The sequence below is a fragment of the Python bivittatus genome, unplaced genomic scaffold, assembly GCF_059951505.1.
Source record: "Python bivittatus isolate LINGU-HERP-01145 unplaced genomic scaffold, Pbiv_v1 ctg000370_np1212, whole genome shotgun sequence".
Taxonomy (NCBI): Eukaryota; Metazoa; Chordata; class Lepidosauria; order Squamata; family Pythonidae; genus Python; species Python bivittatus.
This window is the reverse complement of record NW_028277062.1, coordinates 723,866-746,460: the sequence shown is the minus strand read 5'-3', so window position 1 is coordinate 746,460 and position 22,595 is coordinate 723,866. Positions and strand designations below refer to the sequence as shown.

The window sequence follows — 22,595 nt, the reverse complement described above, 5'->3', positions numbered from 1 at the left end:
TGAGTTTTATTTCCTTTGTTATTTTATGAATTAATATTTGGTACTTGTACAGATTTTATTTTATTGTATAATTAATTAACGTATTAGTAATGCATTTTATTTAACCTGTTTATTTTGATCTCCTGAGATTGCTGCAACCCCCCATGGAAGACCTGGATTTTGAACTTTGATAGATCAGTGAAAAAAATAGCTGGTACGCCTAATTCTCTGAAAAAAGACATATCTATTAATGAAGCATCTGGGGAAGTCTTAGAAAATAAGTGCCAGAGGTTCCTAGTTATTCATTATTTCCCCAAACCTCAAATCCCCCTCAGTTCAGCAGTTCCATCAGCCCCAGACAGGAAACATGATTTTAACAAGGTTAAACCTGGTTATAACCTCGTTTATTATTATTTATTAAACCAATTTATATAGTTTAGTGTCTTTTCCACTCCTTTGGGATTCCCTGCATTGGGCCAGCCCAGAAATGGGGTTCAGCCACTTCAGCTGCCACCAAAGCCGAGTGGCAGGGAAGGCTGGGGACATTTGGAGGGGAAACTTCCCCCCTCCATGAATTCAAGGCTGGGCCTTCCCAAAGAAGAAACCCTGCTCCTTCCTTGCTGGACTACAACTACCGTCCTCCCCAGCGTGGCGCCAGAATGATGGGAACTGAAGTTCAACCCATTCTGGGGGACACCAGGTTGAGGGAGACACCAAGCAGGCCGCCTTTTCCCACACGTTGATCGGTATTTGTTTTTATTGCGGGCTTCTAACGTAACTGGGCTGTGGAGAAGCCGCCGCCTCAGATGGGCCGCCCGCGCGCGCGCCCTTTTCCCGCCTTTTTCCGACCCGACGTTAAGAGAGGGGCGGGAAAGGAAAGGATTGGTCGCGGGGGCGGGGGGCGGGGCCTAGGAGGAGGGGGCGCGAGCAGGCAAAGGTACCGTTCAGGCGTCTTCCGGAATGTGGGGGTGCAGCTCCCAGAATTCCAAGAGAATCTTAAGGGTGTGCTGGGAGTTGTAGTCTTGTGTGCCTGGAGGGAGTCAGGTTTTTGCAATCCGGATCCTGCAAGGCCTCCAGTAGCTTTCTCTGAATTCCTGCTCCAGTCCAGCTCCAACCAGGCACCCTCCAGACTGTGGAGCGACAACTCCCAGAATGCTAAGGGGATGCTGGGAGTTGTAGTTTTGTGTATCTGGAGGGAGCCTAATTTTTGTAGCCTGGACCTAGGTTTCCCCTGAATGCCTGCTCAGCTGCATCTCCAACTGGGTGCCCTCCAGACAGTAGAGCAACAATCCCCAGAATTCCAAAGGAATCATAAGGGGGTGCTGGGAGTTGTAGTCTCACATGTCTGCAGGGGCCAGATTTTTGCAATCCAGATCTCCAAGGCCTCCAATAGCTTGTCCCTGAATACTTGCTCCGCTCCATCTCCAACTGGGCACCCTCCACAATGTAGAGTGACAACTCCCAGAATTCCAAGGGAATCCTAAAGGGGTGCTGGAAACTGCAATCCCACATGTCTCAAGGTCGACTGGTTGGAGATAGAGCGGAGCAGCAATTTGGGCGAAAGCAATTGCAGGCCTAGCAGATCCAGGCTGCAGAAATCCAGACTGCCACCAGCTGGCAGCATAGAGCTACAGGAAACAGGAACCCTCTGCTGCCACTTAGGGGGCCCTGAATTTTTCCAGCTCAGATCTGGCGGGCAGAAGCTGGGGAGGCGGGCATTCGAAAGATGGCAAGGAAGGAATTACGATGGGTGAGTGGGTGGAAAAAGCACTGAAGACGGCCTGAAGTACATGTGTGGGCAGGCTGGATGTAGCGCAGGGATTCAGATGAGAACTGGCAAACATAGGACCTGATGGGCAGAATTTAAGCATGCAAGGATTTACAGCTTTCCGGTTCTGACCAGCCTTAACCTGCAATAATTGCCCTCGAAGTCCTAGAACCCACAACATCCAGTTTGCAACCCTAGAGGCCACGGTTACTTTAATTTATTTTACAGTTTCTACCCCACCCTTCTATTTATTTATTCATTTTCATGCCCTCGCACTCTGCCTCTTCACAGTGACATTCGGCACCTTAGGGGACAGGAAGCTAAAAAAATCCCTAAAGTCGCTGTAAAGCCCACCCACTATAACTAAAACCATAAAGGCTACCGATAAAACCCCTTGCTATTGCTAGGTAAGATCTTCCTACCCGATGTAGATTTCAGAATGGATAACCAAATAATGCAATGTCATTGCTATAATGGGAGTAGGGTACGATCCCAGGAAGACTGGGATCACTTTGAGACATCTCTATATTTTTCTTGGCGACGACAGGAAAATATGCAGTTTGCTATTATCTTCAAGTTTTTCTTTTTCAATTTGCCTGTCTAGCCCACATGGTGGCCTTCCATCCATGTACTTCCAACCTAGATGAGGCTGGCCAGGTGCTATCTTCTCCTTAAATATTTCGTGTATATTTTACTTATTTGTATTCAGATTTCTAGCCCACCTTTCCATCAGGAGTCCCAGGCAGCCGAGAAGCGGCCACCCTACCTTCTCTTAAAAAAGGGGCTCCCCAATTGTGGCACCAGCACCAGACAGGACCTGTCCTACATCTTACAGCCAAACATAAAGCACTGGATGGACAAGTTCTTGCAGGCAGGCAAGTCTTCAAATATCTTTTGAAAAGGTTTGAAAAGCAAGGAAGAGAGGTGGGGGGAGGGAGAAATTTTACTGGCACCTCGATGGTACTAAGTTTCATAGTGGGAGTGAAGCCATGGGGAAAAAATGCCTATTTGTGGAGCCCCTGGTGCTCTCTGAGCTTGGTTTTTTGCTTGCGGACGTTTCATTACCTGACTAGGTAACACCATCAGTGCCAGTGAGGGTGGGGTTTGCTCTCTGCTTATAGGAGTTTGTACAGAAGGATAGTTGCTCCTTGGTGGAGGTTTGAGAAATAGGCAGATCTCCACCAAGGAGCAACTATTCGTTCTGCACCGATGCCTATAAACAGGGAGCAACCCCCCCCCCCACTAGCTGGCTGGGGAATTCTGGGAGTCGAAGTCGGCCCATCTTAAAGTTGCCAAGCTGAGACACGCTGCCTTAAGGAATAGGCAGAGCCGAGCCTCAGTCGCCCGCTAAACGAGAATTGGCAAAGTTTAATGTTTAGGAAGTAATTCGACCTTGCTACCAGCAGGGGGCAGGATAATCATTATGCCCCGATGAAGCGAGACTGCGTTTATAGGGACGAATTATGATGAACGTTTGGCGGCGGGGGCGGCGGCGGCGGCGGCGGAGGGAAGCGGCGGCCTTGTTGTTCCCGGTTGGCTTTTCCAGCCCCCCTTGGGCCCGCCCGGCTTCCTCTTCTGCTTCCCCAAACCGCGGTCCTTACAGGAGAGCCACCCCGCGGGAGCGGCGGCGTGCCCAGCGCCCGCGCCCTCCTCGGCTGCGGCGGGTTTATCTCCTGCGCCCCGCGCCCCAACCCTGACCTTTGTTCTTGCCTACTCCGGCTGATCTGGCGATAAAGGAAGGGAGCCTCCAGGTGCTCCCGAGAGGCGGACTTTACCCCGCCGGATCAGCCAAGAGAACGTGCCCAGCGAGGCGAACTGAGGGCAAGAGGGGCACGCTGGGGCGGGGAGGCGAGCGGGAAAGCCGGGCGCACAGGGGCGTCGCCGCCTCCTCCTGACCCCGTCCCGTCCCCCTCTCCCTGGAGCAGGCCTTTCAAAGCACCCCCCGCCCCCAGCCGCCTTCGCCGCCGCGTTTCCAACTTTGCAAGCGGGGGACCTTCGGGAGCGAGGCGGGCGAGCGCGTTGCACAAGTTGAACTCTCGGATAAACAGCGGGGGGAGGGGAGCCGCGAAAGCCCCAAAGGCAGCCGGGGATGCTCGGGCCGGGCCGGGGCGAGGGGGCCAGCCGGCAGCTCCCCGGAGAGGCCGGCGAGTTGGGGTCGCGATCCCCAAAGCCGGGGGTGGAAGCAAAAAACAGACCCCCTTCCTTTGCAGCCGGGCGCGCGGCGGCCGAGGAAAGATGGCTGGAGCGCGGCGCTTCGCAACCCAAGTTGCGCGGAAGACCCGCGGCGCAGGACGGGGTGGGACGGGGAAGAGCCGCAAGAGCTGGAGGGTCCGGGGGTGGGGGGCTTGACTCCAGCCCGGCGAGGCCATCCTGACGCGTTCTCGCTTTATACGGTTTTGTTTTCGGCTCGAGAAACGGAAAAACGAGCACACACCCGCGAGGGGAAGTAAAACATCTCTTTTTGACGCGAGACGCGAAAAATGACAACAGTATCTATTTTTGGGTTCTAACGGAAGCGAAAGCGGGGGGGGGACGTATGTGTGAAAGGAGGAATGGATGCCTCATACGGGGAAAGAGTTCAGGCCCCCCACAAAACCCCTTTCCCCGTATGCGCGTTTTCCATAGCATAGCGATGGAAATAAGGATGCTCACGGAGAGAATACGCCGGGCGCCGAGTTAGCCCGGGGAACTCCCCGCCACAGGAGACCGCAGCCAGGAGGTTAGGAAGGGGGCAGCAGGGCGGGCTCTGGCTCCGACAGCCCCCAGGCGCATCGCCCTCGTTCCGGGGGGGCGGGGAGCTGCTCGTGCTGGGCCCAGCCCCCGCCAGCCTTCCCCCCAGCCCCGAAACAGCCGACGGCCCGCCGGGGCTGCGCGTGCCTGCGCGGGGGGGGGGGGAGAGATGCTAATCTGGCGCGGACCGTGCCGGAGGTAAGGCGGGAGGGAGGAGCCTGGATGCGCCTCCGCCGGGCGAGGATCAACCACCGCCCTGGCCGGCAGCAGCTGGTTCTGGCCGCGGAGCGCCGCCCGGGGAGCAAAACATCTCAGGCGAGCAGCGGAGGGCAGAGAGAGCCCGGCGCCGCGGGGCCAGCAGCAGGCGAGAGCAGCCGGGGCCCCCAGCAGGAAGAGTCCCCAGACCCCGAGCGGGGGCGCCGACCGGGATCCTTGCGCCCCCGGCCGAGCCTGGCCCGGGGACCTGCGCCCGCGGAGCTGCCTCGCCAAACGGCGCACCTTCAGCCTCCGGAGACCGGTCGCCGCCGGTCGCAGGAAGCGGCGCTCGGCGGCTGAGTCAACCAGAGCGCAGCAGCCGCCTCGGCTCCGCGGGAAACTTTGCCTCTCCGCCCGGAGGGCTTCGGCAGCCTCCGCTTTGGGGGACCGGGGACCCTTCCGTGGGCTCAGCCGAGACATCAGGCACGTGGGGCGGGCTGCGCCTCGGCCCCTCAGCCAGGAGAGGCGCAGCGAGGGGCGACTGACCCAGAGCGGGCTCTCCGGACTGACTGAGTTTAAGGGCGCAGCCAGGCCGGCATTCGGAGCGACTGGAACCCGGAGGGGCCCTCGCTTGGATTCTGGCGGAACCCGCGACCGACCCCGATCCAACCTGGGATGCTGAACTTCCCAGCAGCATCCCGGCTCCTTTAGACAGACATCCGAACTAGGGTGTGGGGGTGCCCCTTATCTTGGAGAACAGATCCCTCCCAGGTGGCACCGACTGACCCCCCAGCTCTGAACTGGGTCGGGGGGGCCCCCGCAGCATCGATCCGGGCGGGGGGCGCCTCCGATTCGAGGAAGGCCCTCCGCGGCGCTGAATCCAGAACTCCTGTGGATCCGACCTTAGCCCCTCCGAGCCGCCCTAGGTCACCGGACGCCAGAGGGAGGACAGGATGGAGGACGGAGCGCGGCGCCGAGGAGGCCCGGAGAAAGGTCCCGAGGGGGCCGAAAAAACGGAAGGAGGTGGCGTGGCCCTCAAGCAGGAGATCGGGTTGATGAGCGCTTGTGGCATTATTGTGGGTGAGTGGGGGGCTCGGGAGGGCGGACTTCTCCCCCCACTTCACCGGCTCTGAATTGGACCACATTCTTTTGGTATTAGCCTTGCCCCGGGGATAGGACTGTCATCCCCGACTCAGCTGACTTGCCCCCCCCCCGCCTGCCCCCTTTGATTGTCTGTGATCAGATGGGACAAGTTTAGGGGCTTTCACACACTGATTTCTTTGATTTTTGATTTAGGAACACCGTCCTGCTTTTCTGTCCCTTTGGCCACTGTGATTCTCCCCGTTTTCCTCCTGTCTATTAATATCTTCATGTTCACAGTATTGATCTGTCCAGAGCCACCTTTTCACTCCTTAAAGCAGTGTTTCTCAACTTCAGCAGCTTTAAGATGGGTGGACTTCAACTCCCAGAATTCCCCAGCCAGCGTGGCTGGCTGGGGAATTCTGGGAGTTGAAGTCCACCCATCTTAAAGCCACTGAGGTTGAGAAGCACTGCCAAGTAATTCCAGCCTCACCCCCAATGCCTGAAAACCCGACTTGCTTTCTTCCGTGTTGGTGCCGAAACCTTGATTCCTGGCCTAGCCCCGCGCCACCTCTCTGTGCACCTTAGTTTGGGATCCTCTTAACTGCAGCTTAGTGGGAGTTATATTCTAGAGCAGATGTCATTTTCGTGGCACAGGAGCTCTGTGGGAGGGACCACGGTCCCGACCCCGAAGGAGCCCATTGCACAAACAAACAGCTGCTGGCTGTCGAAGGGATCTCTTATCCCAGCTGGACAAAATTTCCCTGAAAATGCCCCTGTCCCCTGCCAAAAGCCGGACAAACTCCAACATCGTCCAGCCCCCCAGCCTCATGCGGAGATGCATTTCAAGATGACAGGGAAGGGGTGATCCTGGTAAGCATAGAAATATAAAGCCCGGGGGATTTGAAATGGAAAGGAACCTCGCCAGCCCCAGAGCAGCAGAATCCCCTGCCCGCCCGCCCGCCCTTCTCTTAGCCTCCGGAGTTTGTTTTCCACTCCAGCGCAGCTGGAACGCCAGCTCTTCGAGCATGTTTGTTCCAACTTCAACCGTCTCATTCCAGATGGCTTCGTTTCAGCAGGTGCCAGGAGACCACTAAAACAAACATGGGCAGGACTGGCGGCTGGCAGCCTGTTGAGTGATCGCTGGAGCACCCTCGCTTCCCGACCCCCTCCGGCTTTGCCAACGCTTCACTTCCCCCAGAGTTTAAACGCTCTTCACCTCCCGCCAACGGGGCCCTTCCCACCAGCGTCCCAAAGGTTTCAACTTGATGCTTCCAGATGTTCTGCTCTCTGAAGTTCAGAGCGAGCCACCCCTCTGAATTTCCCCTCTGCTTCTTGGGGTTGGATGATCAGGATTTAACCGTAGATTGAGCGAGTTCCAAAAATGGTTCTCAGGCTCCCTTGTGCTTACACCTCCACTTATATTCTTGGCCAGCAGAAAAAGGAGATCAAGTACAGTATTGAATGAAGGTGGGGAGAAAAGGCAGAGATCAAAATCCCACGTGCCAGTGAAAGTGTTTTATTGCTTCAAGTGTGGCACACATCAAGGGCACTTTTATACTTCCCAGAAGCCCTGATCAAGTAGCAAAGCTGTAGTGACAGAAAACAGGCTGCATTTGAGTGGACTTTCCCCCCCTTAGAATCTCATGGAACCCTGGAGTTTTGCAAAACTTTGCTTGAAAATCCCTGCTCTAAATATTATTTCCTTCACAAAGCGTACAGCCGTGAGTTTCCCAGAGAGATCTCCAGAACATCTCTCTGCATATTGATTTTATAAATCAGCACCGAAACTGTGCTTCAGATTGCAAGGCCCAAAGTTTTCCCCTTCTGTTTTATAAAAAGAAAAACAGGAAGGTGCCGTTTCTGTATATCAAAGCAAGCATGCTCTGCTTGAAAAACTGGGAGTCACAAATCACCCAGTTGCTAAACCTGCAGCCTTAATCTTTCCAGATGCAAGCGTTGATAAGGTGCACAGCGCTTGGTACATGTTTGCATTGGGGAACTGCGTTGGGAAACCAGGCAATTGTTCTCTATGCTGTTTGCTTAGTTCTTCCTTTTTCTGGTTAAAATCAACATGATTTGATTTCAAATGGAGTTGGAAGTCTGGAACTGATCAGATTCCAGATTGAGTTCTTTTAACAGCCTCAGAAAAACTGGTCTGCGTAAGAAGATAGTGAATGTTCATTTGGCCGTTTTGGTGAGCCTTGTTAAAAAAAATCCCCAAGTGACTGAAAAATCTATTTTTTACGTGCAGCAAAAACTTCAGTATATTTAGTTAGCAGTAAATCCTATTATTTTCGGGTGGGGCTTACTCCTTTTTAAATTTTAAAAAGCATTGCCAACTTAAAACGATGCCTTTATCTCTAAGTAAATGTATTCATGCAAAATTATTCTGTAAGCAACCCTTCATTTCTATTAGTTTTAGTATAATCTGTACAATTGTGCATGATTATGGTGGATGATTATATTTTAGACACATTCAGGCAACCCACAGACAATTTACACAGCATGTTTTTAGGTTACATAACCAAGCCAGCAATATCCATTTTATAGTGTTATAATACAAGTAAGAATATTTCAGGGCCTTCGTAGAAGCCAAGCACAACATTTTAGCAGGACAAAAGCTTGTATTCTTTAAATGTCATCTCCAATGAAGCTTTTCTGTACCCGCAGGGAATAATTATCTTCTGGGGCCACTGTCTTCATAGAATCATAGAATGGAAGGGTTGGAATCTATCCAGAGACCATCTAGACCACCCCTTCCCCAGGGCAGGAACCTACTACTTTAGCAAAGCCTTTGCAAACTTCAGTTAGCTACTCCCAACTTTGTTGTGTGTCTCCTGCCTGTCATGATCCCCCTTTGTGATCTCCTGTTGTCCATTTCTAGGTAACATCATTGGATCTGGTATCTTTGTATCCCCAAAGGGTGTGTTGGAAAACGCAGGCTCTGTAGGGCTGGCATTAATTGTGTGGATTGTCACGGGCCTCATCACAGCTGTGGGTGCCCTGTGCTATGCAGAACTGGGGGTCACCATCCCCAAATCTGGAGGAGACTATTCCTACGTCAAGGACATCTTTGGAGGACTGGCTGGGTAAGAGGGGAAGAGGGAAATGGTTCGGCAGCCGGTGGTTGGGGTTACAGAACTGAGTTGGGTGAGGGCTGGGACCAGCAGGATGGGTGATACAATCTTGCAATGGTGGGCTTCCAGAACGGTAAAGATTCAGGAGACCCTTGTGTAAATAGCAGCTGTGGTGAAAGAGACCAACCAATTCCCCGTTCACAGGAAGACAGTTAGAAAGAAGATCAAGAAATGGCCACTCTAGTGTACCTGGAGTTATATGGGTTTTGGAAAGGAACTCGTTCAGTTGCCAGAATTCTTGTAAACCCGTCTCATTCTTCTCAGTAAATCTAGCTAGGAAGAGACACGGGGATTTAGGTAAGGGCCAAGAAGCCCTGATGCCCCCTAACACTTCCGTTTCTCCCAAGGTTCCTCAGGCTGTGGATTGCTGTGCTGGTGATCTATCCCACAAATCAGGCGGTGATTGCGCTCACGTTTGCCAACTACGTCCTGCAGCCCATCTTCCCCACCTGCCTTCCTCCAGAAACAGGGCTGCGACTCCTCGCGGGGGTCTGTCTTTGTAAGTAGTGAACAAACCTGGCAGTACAGTTGTAGCATGACGCCGACCACGCTTTGTGTGGCTTTTAAATGTGGTAAGGTTGCCTTAAGGGATGGACATGTTCGAGAGGGAAAAGAGCACATTTTTGTAAGCGCACTTTTGTAAAGAACCATGGCTTGGAACAAAGAAAAGCAGGCTGCATGCAGAATTGCTTATAGACTAGCTTCTTGTGGGAACCTAGCCATTGCGGCTTGTCAACCAGGGTTCATACCTTTGTATGTTGGGGGATCTGCTCAGCCGGTTGAACAAACCTTGGTTCAACAAGGCACAAATAAGCACAATCGACGAATCAGGTTAAGCTTTGTGGCCCAGACCTGGTTGCCCTAACTAAACCCACATGAGTCACCTGATTCAGTGTAAGGGGTGAGCCAGCAACAAGTTCTGGGCTGCAAAGCCTTGGGTGACCACCAGGTGGCAGCCAAGAGTTAGGGTTTGAAGTATTCTTCTGTTGGCCCCTAGAGGTGGTCAGGAGCTTTGCAGCTTTGATATGCCTAACTTAATGTGGTGTGTCAGTCCTATGGTGGTTCAGCAGGACGTGACACCAAACTGCTATGCCATTTTCAACTAATTAGGCTTTTAAAAAATCCCTGGCTTAAAATTCCATGTGAAATGAACTGGAAAGAGGATTTAATCCTCTCATCTTGTATTCACTCTGATTAACAATCACGCTCCCCTCCTTCTCCAGGGGTTGAAATGATCAAAGGCGGTGAATTTAGTTCTAGAGTGCAGTCCCTAAATAGGCACCATCTTCCAGTGTGTGATAAATCTACAGGCAAAAGTGAGCATGCAATATGCAGCAGTAATTGTAATCAAGATTGTAAGAACTATAGTTTAAAGAATGATACAAAGCCAATACTGTCAGAAGCATTAATATCCTTTAAGATGTTGCCTGCAGCTTAAGGGGATTGCAAAGAGGTGCCTGAATTGTTATGAACACTACAGATGTTTTTTTTTCGTCTCTGCCTTTTGTCTTCCCCTAAAAATAAAATCAAAGCTCTGCATTTGAATAGACTCCTTGATAGCCTTCCAAAAGTTCTCCTGTAATGAACTCAGATCAAAACAGTGCAGTTCAAACAGGTCTGCTGGGTTATTTCACGAGCACAATCGATTAAAATCACAACTTGGCTCAGCTATTTTGCCTTTAGAGCAACATTTGCTGAAATAACCCTTGTCTGAAAGTCGCTTTGTCTTCACGCATGACCCCAGGGCTCTGTGGCTTGTCAAGGCCGCTGGTTCGCATTTCTAGTTGGCTCTTCCAACCTACTGGGTGACCTTGAGCTGGTCCCTTTTTCCTCCCCCATCTACCTTGCAAGATTGTTGTGAGATTTAAAAGGGGTTAACCAATATCTGCAGGTGCCAAGAGAGATGGAAAACAGGCACAGAATCATAGATCAGTAGCTGGCCTCCTGAAAGCACAGAACGGCTTTATTTAAAAGAGAGAAAATAGACGTGAATGGCTTTCCCCTGCGCTGGTAGCTAACGCACAGAGCATATAAGGCAGAATAAATGCCCCCCACCCACCCAAATGCCGGTTTTTGCAGTTTGAGACTGAAGAGTTGCAGGAGACACTGGCGTTTGGAGCAATCCCCATTTTCTCAACAGACGTGGGCCTATTCTCTTGTTGAGTCTTGATTCTCACCCCCCATCCTTCACTGCTGAGATGAACGCAAGAACAGAAGGGAAGAGAGAGAAAGAGTGGGGGGAACGGGAACCGTAAGCCCTTTTCCCCCACAGAAAACTCTCTCGAGTGAGTCGGCACCCTCCTTGTAACATGAGCCGGTGGGCAGTGGGCCTTTATTAGCCCCTGAACCGAAAAGGGACTTAGGAGGGGGGAAATCCTCCCAGAGGCTACTTTAGGACATCCGATGCTGGGAAGATCAGGAGCAAACTGGTTTTATTCCTTTTTTTCCAGCTCCACAGCAGGGGCAGGGGAGGCGGGAGGACGGATAAGAGACGGCCAGAGATTGGATTTGGCCCGGTTGCTTGTGCAAGGTAACAGCTGCAACTCAGCAAAACTTTATTAATCAGGTCAAAGCCAGTTACTCAGTGCTGAGTCAGCAAAGGGGGGGTAGGTGGGAAGGGGGGAGGAGAGGAGTGCATATAAAAACACGGCAGAGGGGAGGAGGAGAGAAATCTATCTCCCCAAATCTCACCCAGAAGGAACCACTCACGGCCGGGCTTTGTGCCCAAATCTCCGATTGCAGAGTTGAAGAACGATAAGCCGCTTAAATAGGACAGATCGGCGACCCAGAAGGGAGAGATGAGGAAGAGCGAGGAAAAGGGGGAGTGTGGGAGGAAAATATGAATGAAGGGGTGGGAGCAGGAATTGAGGAGAAATCTGGGCCCTGGGGAAGGCTAGGGTGTGTTCTTGGGCTCCCCCACCTTTGATAAACGCCTGCCTTCCCCAGCCTGGTGCCCTCTGTGTGTGATGGGCTTCAAGTCCCCTAATCCCTAGATGGCTGGGGAGTATGGGAGCTGAGGACAAGGCAACCATTGGCCAATTTGAAGCTTGGAGGCTGAAACCAGTGGGTGTCCCCAAAGCCTTGTGAAGGTGTTTTTAATCTCTCTTATCGGGTGTGCCTTGGTTTCTGCCCCGTATCTCTGTGCTGGCGTCATGGCTCTGTATCTCCAAGCCTTCAGAGGGTGGTTTTCTTGTACCAGCCCCAGCTTGGTGGCCACAGGCTGGCTCGGATAAACTGCGTGGGCACCTCAGAGAGGAATGCCCTGCAAGTGGCATTTCTGCGTAGCGACTGCTCTGAACCGAAGGCTGGGTCTATTTTGAGGCCGGGAGGGAGACACAGAAGCCAAATCTGGACCGCTCCTCAGGACAGGCTGTGCTACAAAATTTAGCAGGCGTTCGGAGGCCCACCCTCCTCCCTCCGCGTCATGTCCGAAATTCAGGGCCCGAACGATGCCAGGGAATCAGAGCTTGGCGGGCTGCGCTCCGACCTTGCGACTGCCAAGGATACTGAGCCATGGAAGAGCCCTTCCAAGAGATCCGCCTCTTTTGGAAGAGAATCCACCACTCTCCTGCGGTGATCTTGAGAAGATTTTCACTCTCCAGCAACCCCAGTTCAAAACTCCCCACAGAATCCGAGATTCCAGTCGGCTCGTTCCTGCCAAACTATTTCTGGATCCTCCTAGGGTTTCATTCCAAAACTTCAGCCTGCCGATCTATTCTCGGATCCCACTGCTCGCCGAACCCTTGATCCCAGAAGTGCTTAAACGGGTCGGCAGGATCTGTCAGGAGAAAAACCTGCCGTCTCGGGTTCCCTGCTCTCAGAAGGGAGATTGTACCTATTGCACCCTGATCCCCGCCCCCGTCATCCTGCGCCCGGGATGGTGTAACTCTAATCCTGCTGGAATCTCACATGTTCCCACCCCTGTTTCTGCCCCCAGAAATCCTATAGGGCAGTGTTTCTCAACCTTGGCCTCTTTGAGATGGGTGGGCTTCAACTCCCAGAATTCCCCAGCCAGTATGGCTGGCTGGGGAATTCTGGGAGTTGAAGCCCACCCATCTCAATTCTGGGAGTTGAAGTCCTCCCGTCTCTAGGAGTTGAAGTCCACCCCATCTGAAGTCCACCCGTCTCTAGGAGTTGAAGTCCACCCCATCTGAAGTCCACCCGTCTCAATGCTGGGAGTTGAAGTCCACCCATCTCAAAGTGGCCAAGGTTGAGAAACACTGCCCTATAGCATGGAGGGGATTCTCCAGAGCACTAGGCGCCCATGGGTTACTTCTTAGTGTGCTCCATACCTGTTTCCTCTCACTTGATGTATGATATGAGACATGATGCCCATGTCTGCTTCCATCCTGTGTTGCAATAGGCATATGTCGACATTTATTCTCTATATATTTGGGGAGGGGGATCTCAGCTCGGTGGCAGCCATAAGAGGAAGGTTTTTTGCCCTGGCTCTTCCTCTTCCCAGCCTCCCTCTCCAACTGTTTTTCTGTTAAGCGCTGCATTTCCTGTTTTGAGCCTTTCTAACTTGGACACGATTGCGCAAAAGGGGCGCCAGCTCAGCAGGAACATTTCTGTTTCCTCTTGTCTGCGAAGCTTTGCGAGAGCCCTGTTGGTTTGCCCCCCACGCAAAGAGGGAAATGCACAGAGGAGAGACGGAGAGGGGAACAGTGGGTTTTCTGCTAGGAATGGACATCAACGGGTCCCTGCAGAGCTTTTAAATTTAAATTTTAAATGCAAAGCCTGGAGCCCTTTAAGGATTCCCAGGGTGGCTTCAGGCATCACATTTCAGACAAGCTAATGAATCTTTCTCAGAGGTGGGGGACATTTGCTTGGGGGTCTGATCTCTTAGATAGCTTCCAGAAGGACAAATGGGTGCCTGTGCATAATTCTTTTAATTTATTACCTGGGTTAATGCATCATGTTGAGCCATGGTGGGCTTAAGCCAGTTTTTGTGGATTAAGCCACGATGCTGAGCTTACACAACACACTAAGCTGTAAATGGTGGCTTATGAGCCACCACGGCTGGATTCACAGAGCCTTTTCATCGAATCTAACCCAACCATCATTATGGTGGGCTGTGTGACTGGGAACTTAGCTATTCTGTCAACAGCTTAGATCGAAAGAGCAGGTCACACTTAACAGAGGCTTCCTGTTTTAATCTTAACATCAATTTGAGGCAGGAATTAATCGTTTGCGCTTAGATTCCAGGAGAAATGGCATTTTCTTGTGAAAAAAAAAAAATAACATGGGCCTGCTGTATCAGAGGTTGGCTTCTGTGTCATCTGCCGGCAATTCTCCCAGCTTGCAATGTTGTGCTAAGAGGGTGTTTATGAGCTCATAATATTGTGCTAGGATAACTTTTTAAAATATATGTATTTTTATTAGACACTTAAGAGAAAATAAATAGACAGGAAAGGAAAAGGCACAAAAGGAGGGGATGAAAGAATGAGATACTCATGAGTAAACAAGGGGTGTACAAATGTCTTAAAGACTATAGTTTTCCAGTGTATCAATATATCATTAATGGATTGCGAATATATTATACTGTTTTAAAAGCCTGAAAATCACTATTATTCAAATCTCTAACATTCCACCCCTTAGGATGGGGGGCGGGGAAGTGATGTCATGAGCCTCATGACATCATTCCCTTGATGACATCATGGCTTCTAACGTGTTGGGTTTCAATTCCCAGTCTCCTTCGCCAGTCACGATCTGGGACCATTGCAGATGTTTATGTATTAGACATAGATAACCACCCATTCTAAAAACACAACTCTGGGCGGCTCACCACAACTCTATAAACATCATAAAATAATAGAAACAGAAACAGAAACTTGGCACCACAACCAATCTTTCATGCACACCTTCCAGCTTCGCCTTCACACTGTCCCAGCCCTTGGGGGAAGTTCAGCGTGTCTCAGTGTTTCTCAATCTTAGCCCCTTGAAGATGGGTGGACTTCAACTCCCAGAATCCCCCAGCCAGCACGCTGGCTGGGGGGATTCTGGGAGTTGAAGTCCACCCATCTTCAAGGGGCTGAGATTGAGAAACACTGCTCTATCTGGAAGGCAGATTTCCACGCGTGGGAGTGTACAAAGAACTAATCGTGCCAGAGCCATACATCGCCAAAAGATGGTGTGTTGGTGGCCAAGAGCATAGGCAAAGCATTCAGCTATGCACTGCACCTCTGGCTAATCCCTCCATGCCCTGCGTTGCGTGATTGCGGCAAGAAGGAACAAGCTTCAGCCTTGGCTTCCTTGTTCCCTGTGGTGGCGCAAGAGCTGCACTGCAAAGGGTGGAGGACTGAGTTTCTGTTGATCCGTCTCAGGTGGACCCTGTTTGCGCACAGGCTACCAGAGGTCAGCCAGTCTGCAGACGGGATGTTTTCGGTGCTCCCTGGCCCCGAGCCAAATAGGTCATTGCCTTCCGGGCTGCTGTTTTCGTTCCCTTGGACGTCCAGGCCATTTATAAGGGCCTTGTTTCTTTCCTCTCCATATTCCACGAGGATCAGATTTAACCTCAGGTTACAGCCTTAACGGAGGGTCACTGAACTCCGCTAATTTCTAGAAAATAGCGAGGGAGTGCCAACGCCGTCTCGCCGATCACCAGCGCTGCGAGGAATTGCACTCTGCCAATTAGCTGTGCCCTCAAAGGGTCATAAACAGATTTTAATTGCACCCTCCCCAATAATGGAAGAGGCAGTAACATGGTGATAGATTTACAGATTATAACTTGGGTTATAATCACCGGGCAAAAAAAGGCATCGACTGCCACCGAGCAGGAAGCTGTCTTTGTGGTCTAAAAGAGCCGGCACCAGCATCACGTCTGAATTTTCCCCAGATATGATGCTCCTGGCCTGGTCTCCCTTGTGAGTGGGAAACAGGCCCTGTCAAAAAGGTTGGGATGAGTGTTGATGGGGGTCTTGCTGGCTCTTTTCCAGTACTGCTGACGTGGGTGAATTGTGCCAGCGTGCGCTGGGCTACACGTGTCCAGGACGTCTTCACCGCTGGGAAGCTGCTGGCCCTGGGCTTGATCATTGTCATGGGAGTTGTGCAGATCTGCAAAGGTGAGGCCAATCTGATCAGGCCATCTCCTGCTGCATTAGTGGGGAAAAGCTGCAAGGGTGTCCACTGAGGAACATGGACACCATTTTGGGCTAATTTGATTTATGAAATGGATTGGCTCTGTAGTTTCCTGCCCATGGGGAAGCCCTAAGAGTGGGAGATACACCTGGTTTGAGAACAGGGATAAAGAGAAGAGACCCTGAGATGGCTAAAGATGTATTCTTTTGTGTGTCCTTGATGTAGGTGAGTACTTCTGGCTGGAGCCCAAACACGCCTTCGAGTTCTTCCAAACTCCAGACATTGGACTGGTGGCGCTGGCCTTTTTACAGGGGTCGTTTGCCTACGGGGGCTGGAACTTCCTCAACTATGTCACCGAAGAGTTGGTGGACCCTTACAAGTGAGTGAGAGCCTCTCCTGGTGGTGTGGGAGGTGGAGAAGGCCCACCTTGATCTTGAGTCTACCTGCTTCCACCTCAACTCTTTCTCTCTTCCACAGGAACTTGCCTCGAGCCATTTTTATCTCCATTCCCCTGGTTACCTTTGTCTACGTCTTTGCCAATGTGGCCTATGTCACTGCCATGTCACCCCAGGAGCTCCTGGCCTCCAATGCTGTTGCAGTGGTGAGGCTCCATTCATGAGGTTCAAATTCCCCTTTGGTTCCAAGTGAATTGATGCTTAACTACTTCTTGTTCCTTTCCCCACAGACATTTGGGGAGAAACTCTTAGGAGTCATGGCTTGGATCATGCCCATCTCTGTTGCCCTCTCCACCTTTGGGGGAGTCAACGGCTCCCTCTTCACTTCCTCCAGGTGAGCGTTCCTGACCTCCAACTAACAGTGTGGACTTCTCACTCTTGATCACAGTTCCATGTTTGGAAATCCCCAGACATCAGACGTTAACACTTGCTCATTCACCATTTTAGGTGCCACCACCTCAATACTTCAAATTCACACATTTTCACCCAAAACATGGGTGGGCTAGCTAACAATACAGAAGATAGAATTAGAAACGAAAATAACAACAGAATGAAATTTAACAGGGGTAAATGCCAAAGTCATGATGCAGAAAGCAGGAAATCGGGGGAACAAACAGAGTATGTAGGAAAAGGATCTTGGAACTGTCCATCACAAGCTGACGATGAATTTGCAGCAGGAAGGGACTGCTAAACAAGCAACGTCTTCTGAATGCATCCACAGAGATATAGTTTCAAATGATAGATTAGATGCTCCGAGCACATCTCAAGTACTGTGCTCAACTCTGGGAGAAGCTGGAACATGTTCATGTAGTTTTCTTGGCAGCAATGCAGAAGTGACTTGCCATTCCCAAAGCCTTCTTTGGGGACCTTTATTTTTTTAACCTCTGCAGTCTAGCCTTCAGCCATGACTGATCCCTACAGAACCCAAGGAGTCAAGCCTTCTCTGTTGCAGCCCCTCCTTCTGTGGAATCACTTCCGGCCTGAGATCAGAGTAGCCCCCACTCTTAAGAAAGCCTTGGAAGGGGATCTAGGATAGGTTAGAACTTCCACCCTGGTCTGTGGTTGAATGTTCAGTACAGGATCCACTACAGCACTGTTTCTCAACCTTGGCCACTTTAAGGTGGGTGGACTTCAACTCCCAGAATTCCCCAGCCAGCAATTCTGGGAGTTGAAGTCCACCCACCTTAAAGTGGCCAAGGTTGAGAAACAGTGCACTGCAGTATCTCTGATAGACAATCATCCAGACTCTGAAGACTTCTAGCAAAGAATTGACCCCTTCATGTGGAAGCCTAAACTTTATAAAAATCTGCTGGTTCTGGCCCTGTCCTTTGGGGCAACAGAGAATAAACCCACTGACTCTTCTGCGTGACAACCCTTTGGTGATCTGAAGACCTTTGGGGGGGGGGGGCTCCTCCAAAGCGTCACTGTTGCTTTTGAACGGGGAAGCCCAGAACTGGACACTGACTGATCTGTGTAAGCACTTGAATGCAGATAAAGGCAGCTCTTAAAATTGGTTGTCCCCCCCCCGCCCCATTCCAACCTTCAAAGCAGTGCAACCAAATTTGATTTCATGGAAATAAGTAGGGGTGACATTAAGACTCCCCGTATCACTAACGGCATTTCCTTCCGCCTTATTTAAAAACTGCTGTGGGGTAGCAAGGCGCGTGTTCTAAACCGGCCGCACGCTTGCAAAACATATTGCCCTCTGGGGCATGCCACCCGCCCTCCCTCGTTTTAGGAAAGACCTATTTATTCTCCACAGCCTTTCCCTGAAAGATTGATCGCTCTGAGCTGGGTTACGAAATGTAACTGGATCTCTGATTTTAGTACCCCGAGGCAATGCTTAATTGTTGATGCTGGCTGTTTTTATGATTTTATCTTTGCGAGCAGCCTAGGGAGGGGGTTGTCCTTAAATTATTTCAGTTAAAACAGGGAAGGAGTAAGCTGTGCTCAACACACAGAGCTAGCCCCAACACCTTCCCCGGTGCTGATTAAAACACACCGATAATCTGTTCCCGCTTGGTATTATTCTTTTCTGATGTTATTTTTCCTCTTCTCCAGACTCTTTTTTGCTGGTGCCCGGGAAGGGCATTTGCCCAGCGTCCTGGCAATGATTCACGTGCGAAGGTGCACTCCGATACCTGCCCTCCTCTTCACTGTGAGTCATCGGCAGAGAAATAAGGGTGGGGAGATCTGACGGGTGGATACGGGTGGGATCCAAGCCAGGTGTGGTGGGCTGTTGCAAGAGAATTATGAAGATTTGTTCGTCGAGGGTGCCCGTTGGCTAATTTTCCTTACTTCATCTTTGGCAGTGCCTTTCCACTTTGCTTATGCTGGTCACCAGTGACATATATACGCTGATCAATTATGTAGGTTTCATCAATTACCTCTTCTACGGGGTGACAGTGGCTGGACAGGTTGTGCTTCGCTGGCGCGAACCTCATCGACCTCGTCCAATCAAGGTAAGGCCCCTCCAAAGACATGGCCCTGTTTTTGATCGCTTGACCATTCATTCTTCATTTCTGCACCAAAGTGGCTTTCCTTGGGGACCATGCAGAGCAGGCTGCCATCAATTTCTCAGCCTTGAACACACATTTTTCTGAATCAGCCTGCGTGCCAAGAGTTGACAATAATAGGGAATGAAGCTTACCTGTTTGCAATTCAACAAGACCTTTGAAACCTCACACTCCCCCAATTTTTCCACCTACGGCCCTTCTACGTGATAGAATTTCTATCTGCTTCAACCAGAAATTGTAAAATGAAAGACTTCTATTTGGCTTTTCCTTTATTCGCACATAAAGACGTTAAACCAGATCACAACCATGAACACGAACAGCCCATAATTTCTCAGAAACAAAGAAGCCAGTCAGTTAAAGCGATATTTCTTCAAAACATGGAAAATAAATGCCTTTTTAGGGTGGTGGACAGAGTCTAAAAGTTAATAATTTATACCCTGCAGAAAACATTCTAGGACTTTCAGAGTCATATTGATAATAGTTGACCTCAAAAGTTCTTCTTCTTTGGCTATGCTTAATTTTACATAGAAAAGTAGACTTCAGTCCAACGCTTTGAGCGAGAATTGCAGGTTTAGCTTTGGGAGGTTGAATTTAATTTGTTTTTACATTTTGAAACCAAATTACTAAAACAGGATTTAGCCCTCTCCAAAATAGTAAGTTGGAAGTGAGCTTTATTGAAGGTGGTGAGATATATTTCTGAATAAACATATGATTGCACTGTAAAAAAAATCCAAATCTGGTTTTTAATTTTAATACACCGATTGTTACCCATCCAAGTTTCTGTTGCATGATCCCCCTGCACGGGCTTGCAAGGTCATCTCTAAGATTAGAGATCCTGGCTTGCACAGAATAATGGGGAAGACGCTTGGAGTAAACTGGAGTAAAGCTTCGGTTGGACGTATAGGATAATAGCTGGAATGAGCCAGAATGGCATAAAATAATCAACTCAACTCAAATCTGCATTTGATGACTGGAAGGATGCTGGCACTGTTCTTCTATGCCAGTGTTTCTCAAATTTGGCAACTTTAAGAGGTGTGGACTTCAACTCCTAGAATTCCCTAGCCAGCCATGTTGAAATCCACACCTCTTAAAGTTGCCAAGTTTGAGAAACGCTGCTCTGCGCAATGAGAAGCTGCAAAAAACTACAGGGAGTTTGCTTTCTAAGGTGGCTAGAGAGATGCTTTCAGGATTCTGATCGTGAGAATGAGCAAAATTGGAGAAGCGCAATGCAGGTTGATGCCAAGCGGGGTACAGGCAGATCAAGTTTTTATTCTTCAACGAGTCCCTGAGAAATATGGGAATGTGGGGAAGTTTATTGCACGATTGCTGTTTCAGAGAAAGGGTTGCTAAATGTGCCGAGTAGTAAATGATGGGCGCAAGCATGCAGGAGAAAAAATTGAAACCTTTACAAGTGATTCAACAGAGAGTAGGATAATGATATCTGATGTCACTTTAGCTACTTAAAGTGTTCATGGATAAATGCAAAAAGAATGCTTGGGGTGGCATTAGCAGTGTGTTGGTTGGGAACGCGGATGTGCATGTACTTTTATAGACTGATGAGCCATGCTGTTGGCTGGGCAAATCCAAATGATTTGCAGTGAATGTTAGGACGGATTGTATGCTGCAACGAAGAGTATAGATCTGAAAATTAACGTATCAAAGACCAAAGTAGCTATATTTGATATCAAAAGTGAAAAACTAAAACAAATAGATGAAATTTGCCTACCTTGGGAAAATATTCACCGAAGATGGGAAAATGAGTGAAGGAACTTTAAGATGTGCAATGAAGGCAGGAAAATAGTGGGTAGGACACGGCCTATTCCGAAGAATGAATGTCAAAAACGTATGTGTGTATATGACCATGGGATTTAGGTATGTCAGGAAAAATGTACAAGCTGAATGCAGTGGGAGTGGGGCATTTAGGAATAAGAAGGCAAGAAGAATGAATGGGTGCTGAATACAGAATACTGAGAAATACCGAGAAATACTGACTCAATAGGCCCCTGAGCAAGAGAAAGGCAAGGTTGGAGAAAGTTGATGAGTCTGGAAAAAAGCAAAGTGAGCTGTGTAAAGAAGAAAACAAAACATATGGAACAGTGCGTGGCTGTGGAGCAGGGTTTCTCAACCTCAGCAACATTAAGAGGTGTGGACTTCAGCTCCCAGAATTCCCCAGCCAGTATCTGTGGACTTCAACTCCCAGCATCCCCCAGGCAGCATGGCTGGGGGATTCTGGGAGTTGAAATCCACACTTCTTAAAATTGCTGAGGTTGAGGAACACTGTTGGGCAGGAAGCAAGGAGAATTTTCAAAGACAAAGCTCTGGAGAGGTCTAGCGAAGGGGGTGGGTGTCCTTCCTTACCCCACACCTCTGCTTTATTGCCTGACTCTTCCTTGTCCCGAAGGGCAAGGTGGGTGGACTTCAACTCCCCGGTCTTTTTGGATGGAGTTACAGAGAAACTGGGACTTTGGGTGCAACCAGCTCCTCTCGGCGCTGCTGGTCTAGATCAGTGCCCTCCTTCTACCTCTTTCCTGGCGTTTTGGTCTTAGGCTCAATCCACTTCTCTTCTCCGCAGGTGAGCCTGTTCTTCCCCATCATCTACCTGCTCTTCTGGGCGTTTCTCTTGGTCTTCAGCTTGTGGTCGGAGCCGCTGGTTTGCGGCATTGGCCTGGCCATCATGTTGACGGGGGTCCCCGTCTACTTCATGGGGGTCCACTGGGAGAACAAGCCCCCTGCCTTCAACACGTTTATTGGTGAGTCCTGCACTGCCAGGAGGGGAGGGGTGGGCTGAAGGTGGGGCTGTTCTCTCTACTCCCTCCTGTTTTCTTTCAGATGGCGTCACTCGGGTAGGGCAGAAGCTCTGCGTTGTCGTGTACCCCAAGATGGACGCCGGGGAGCTCGAGAACGACCTCAGCAAAGAGACCAAAGAACAGCTGGAACCCATGTGCGGAGCAGGAAACCTGGGCACGCCCCAGAATTGAGCGGCCGGAGAATAGAAGGAACAGCCAAACACGGACTGCGTTGGTCTCTAGCTGGCCAGAAATGGAGATGCAGGCTCCCGTTGGCCAGAGCTGGACCTGCTGGGGATGACCCACAGTGCACACACTCCTTTCCCCAGCTTCTTGCAGGGTCTGGGGTCCTCACCCCCCACTCCCCACCTGCAGTGCCTCCCGCTGGGGCTGGGAAGGACGGGGCAACCCTTACTGCCAGAGCCCCATCCCTGCCCCCTGCCCCACACCTTGGGGAAGGGCCTTTTGTTGCTGCCTTATTTAGAGGGGAGTTGAACCTCAGCTGGAATAGGTGGATTCACTGCTCCATGTTGACGCCCTCCTATTTTCCACGTTTCTCCCTTTCTTTCCGGGTTTTTTTTTTTTTTTTGGATGTAATAAATTAAACCCCATTTGCCACCCGGATTGCTTCCTGGCTGCATTTTTGGTGCTGAAACATCATCTCATCTTCCTAAGTGCCTGTCCCTGGGGGGACCCCAAGTTCCCATCGGGATGAGTCAGCCATGAATAATAAACTGCAGCTTGATGGCTCAGCGCCACTTGGAAGGAGCTATGGGGCTCGCGGATGGAGTGCGCAAGCTCTGATGGTGCCATGGAAACAGAGATGAAAATAACCAGGATGCTGTGCTGCATTTTCCGTAGATGGG

The 22,595-nt window shown here is 50.4% G+C and overlaps 1 protein-coding gene across 1 annotated transcript; it reads left to right on the top strand.

Annotated features, from left to right (window-relative positions):
• Positions 1 to 4,658: 4,658 nt before the first annotated feature.
• SLC7A8 (solute carrier family 7 member 8) lies at positions 4,659 to 22,351 on the top strand. Its single transcript, XM_088142210.1, has 11 exons — positions 4,659 to 5,752; positions 8,640 to 8,844; positions 9,240 to 9,391; positions 15,831 to 15,956; positions 16,198 to 16,351; positions 16,450 to 16,573; positions 16,658 to 16,761; positions 18,489 to 18,585; positions 18,740 to 18,889; positions 21,516 to 21,693; positions 21,773 to 22,351. The coding sequence occupies exons 1-11, from the start codon at positions 5,626 to 5,628 to the stop codon at positions 21,919 to 21,921; spliced, it is 1,566 nt and encodes a 521-aa protein (XP_087998336.1). The 5' UTR covers positions 4,659 to 5,625; the 3' UTR covers positions 21,922 to 22,351.
• The last annotated feature ends 244 nt before the right edge of the window (positions 22,352 to 22,595 follow it).

Coding starts and splice junctions, on each gene's coding strand:
- SLC7A8 (XM_088142210.1), top strand. CDS start 5,626: ATGGAGGACGGAGCGCGGCGCCGAGGAGGCCCGGAGAAAGGTCCCGAG. Junction 16,574..16,657: donor CCTCCAATGCTGTTGCAGTG/GTGAGGCTCCAT, acceptor CTTTCCCCACAG/ACATTTGGGGAGAAACTCTT. Junction 18,586..18,739: donor TACCTGCCCTCCTCTTCACT/GTGAGTCATCGG, acceptor CATCTTTGGCAG/TGCCTTTCCACTTTGCTTAT.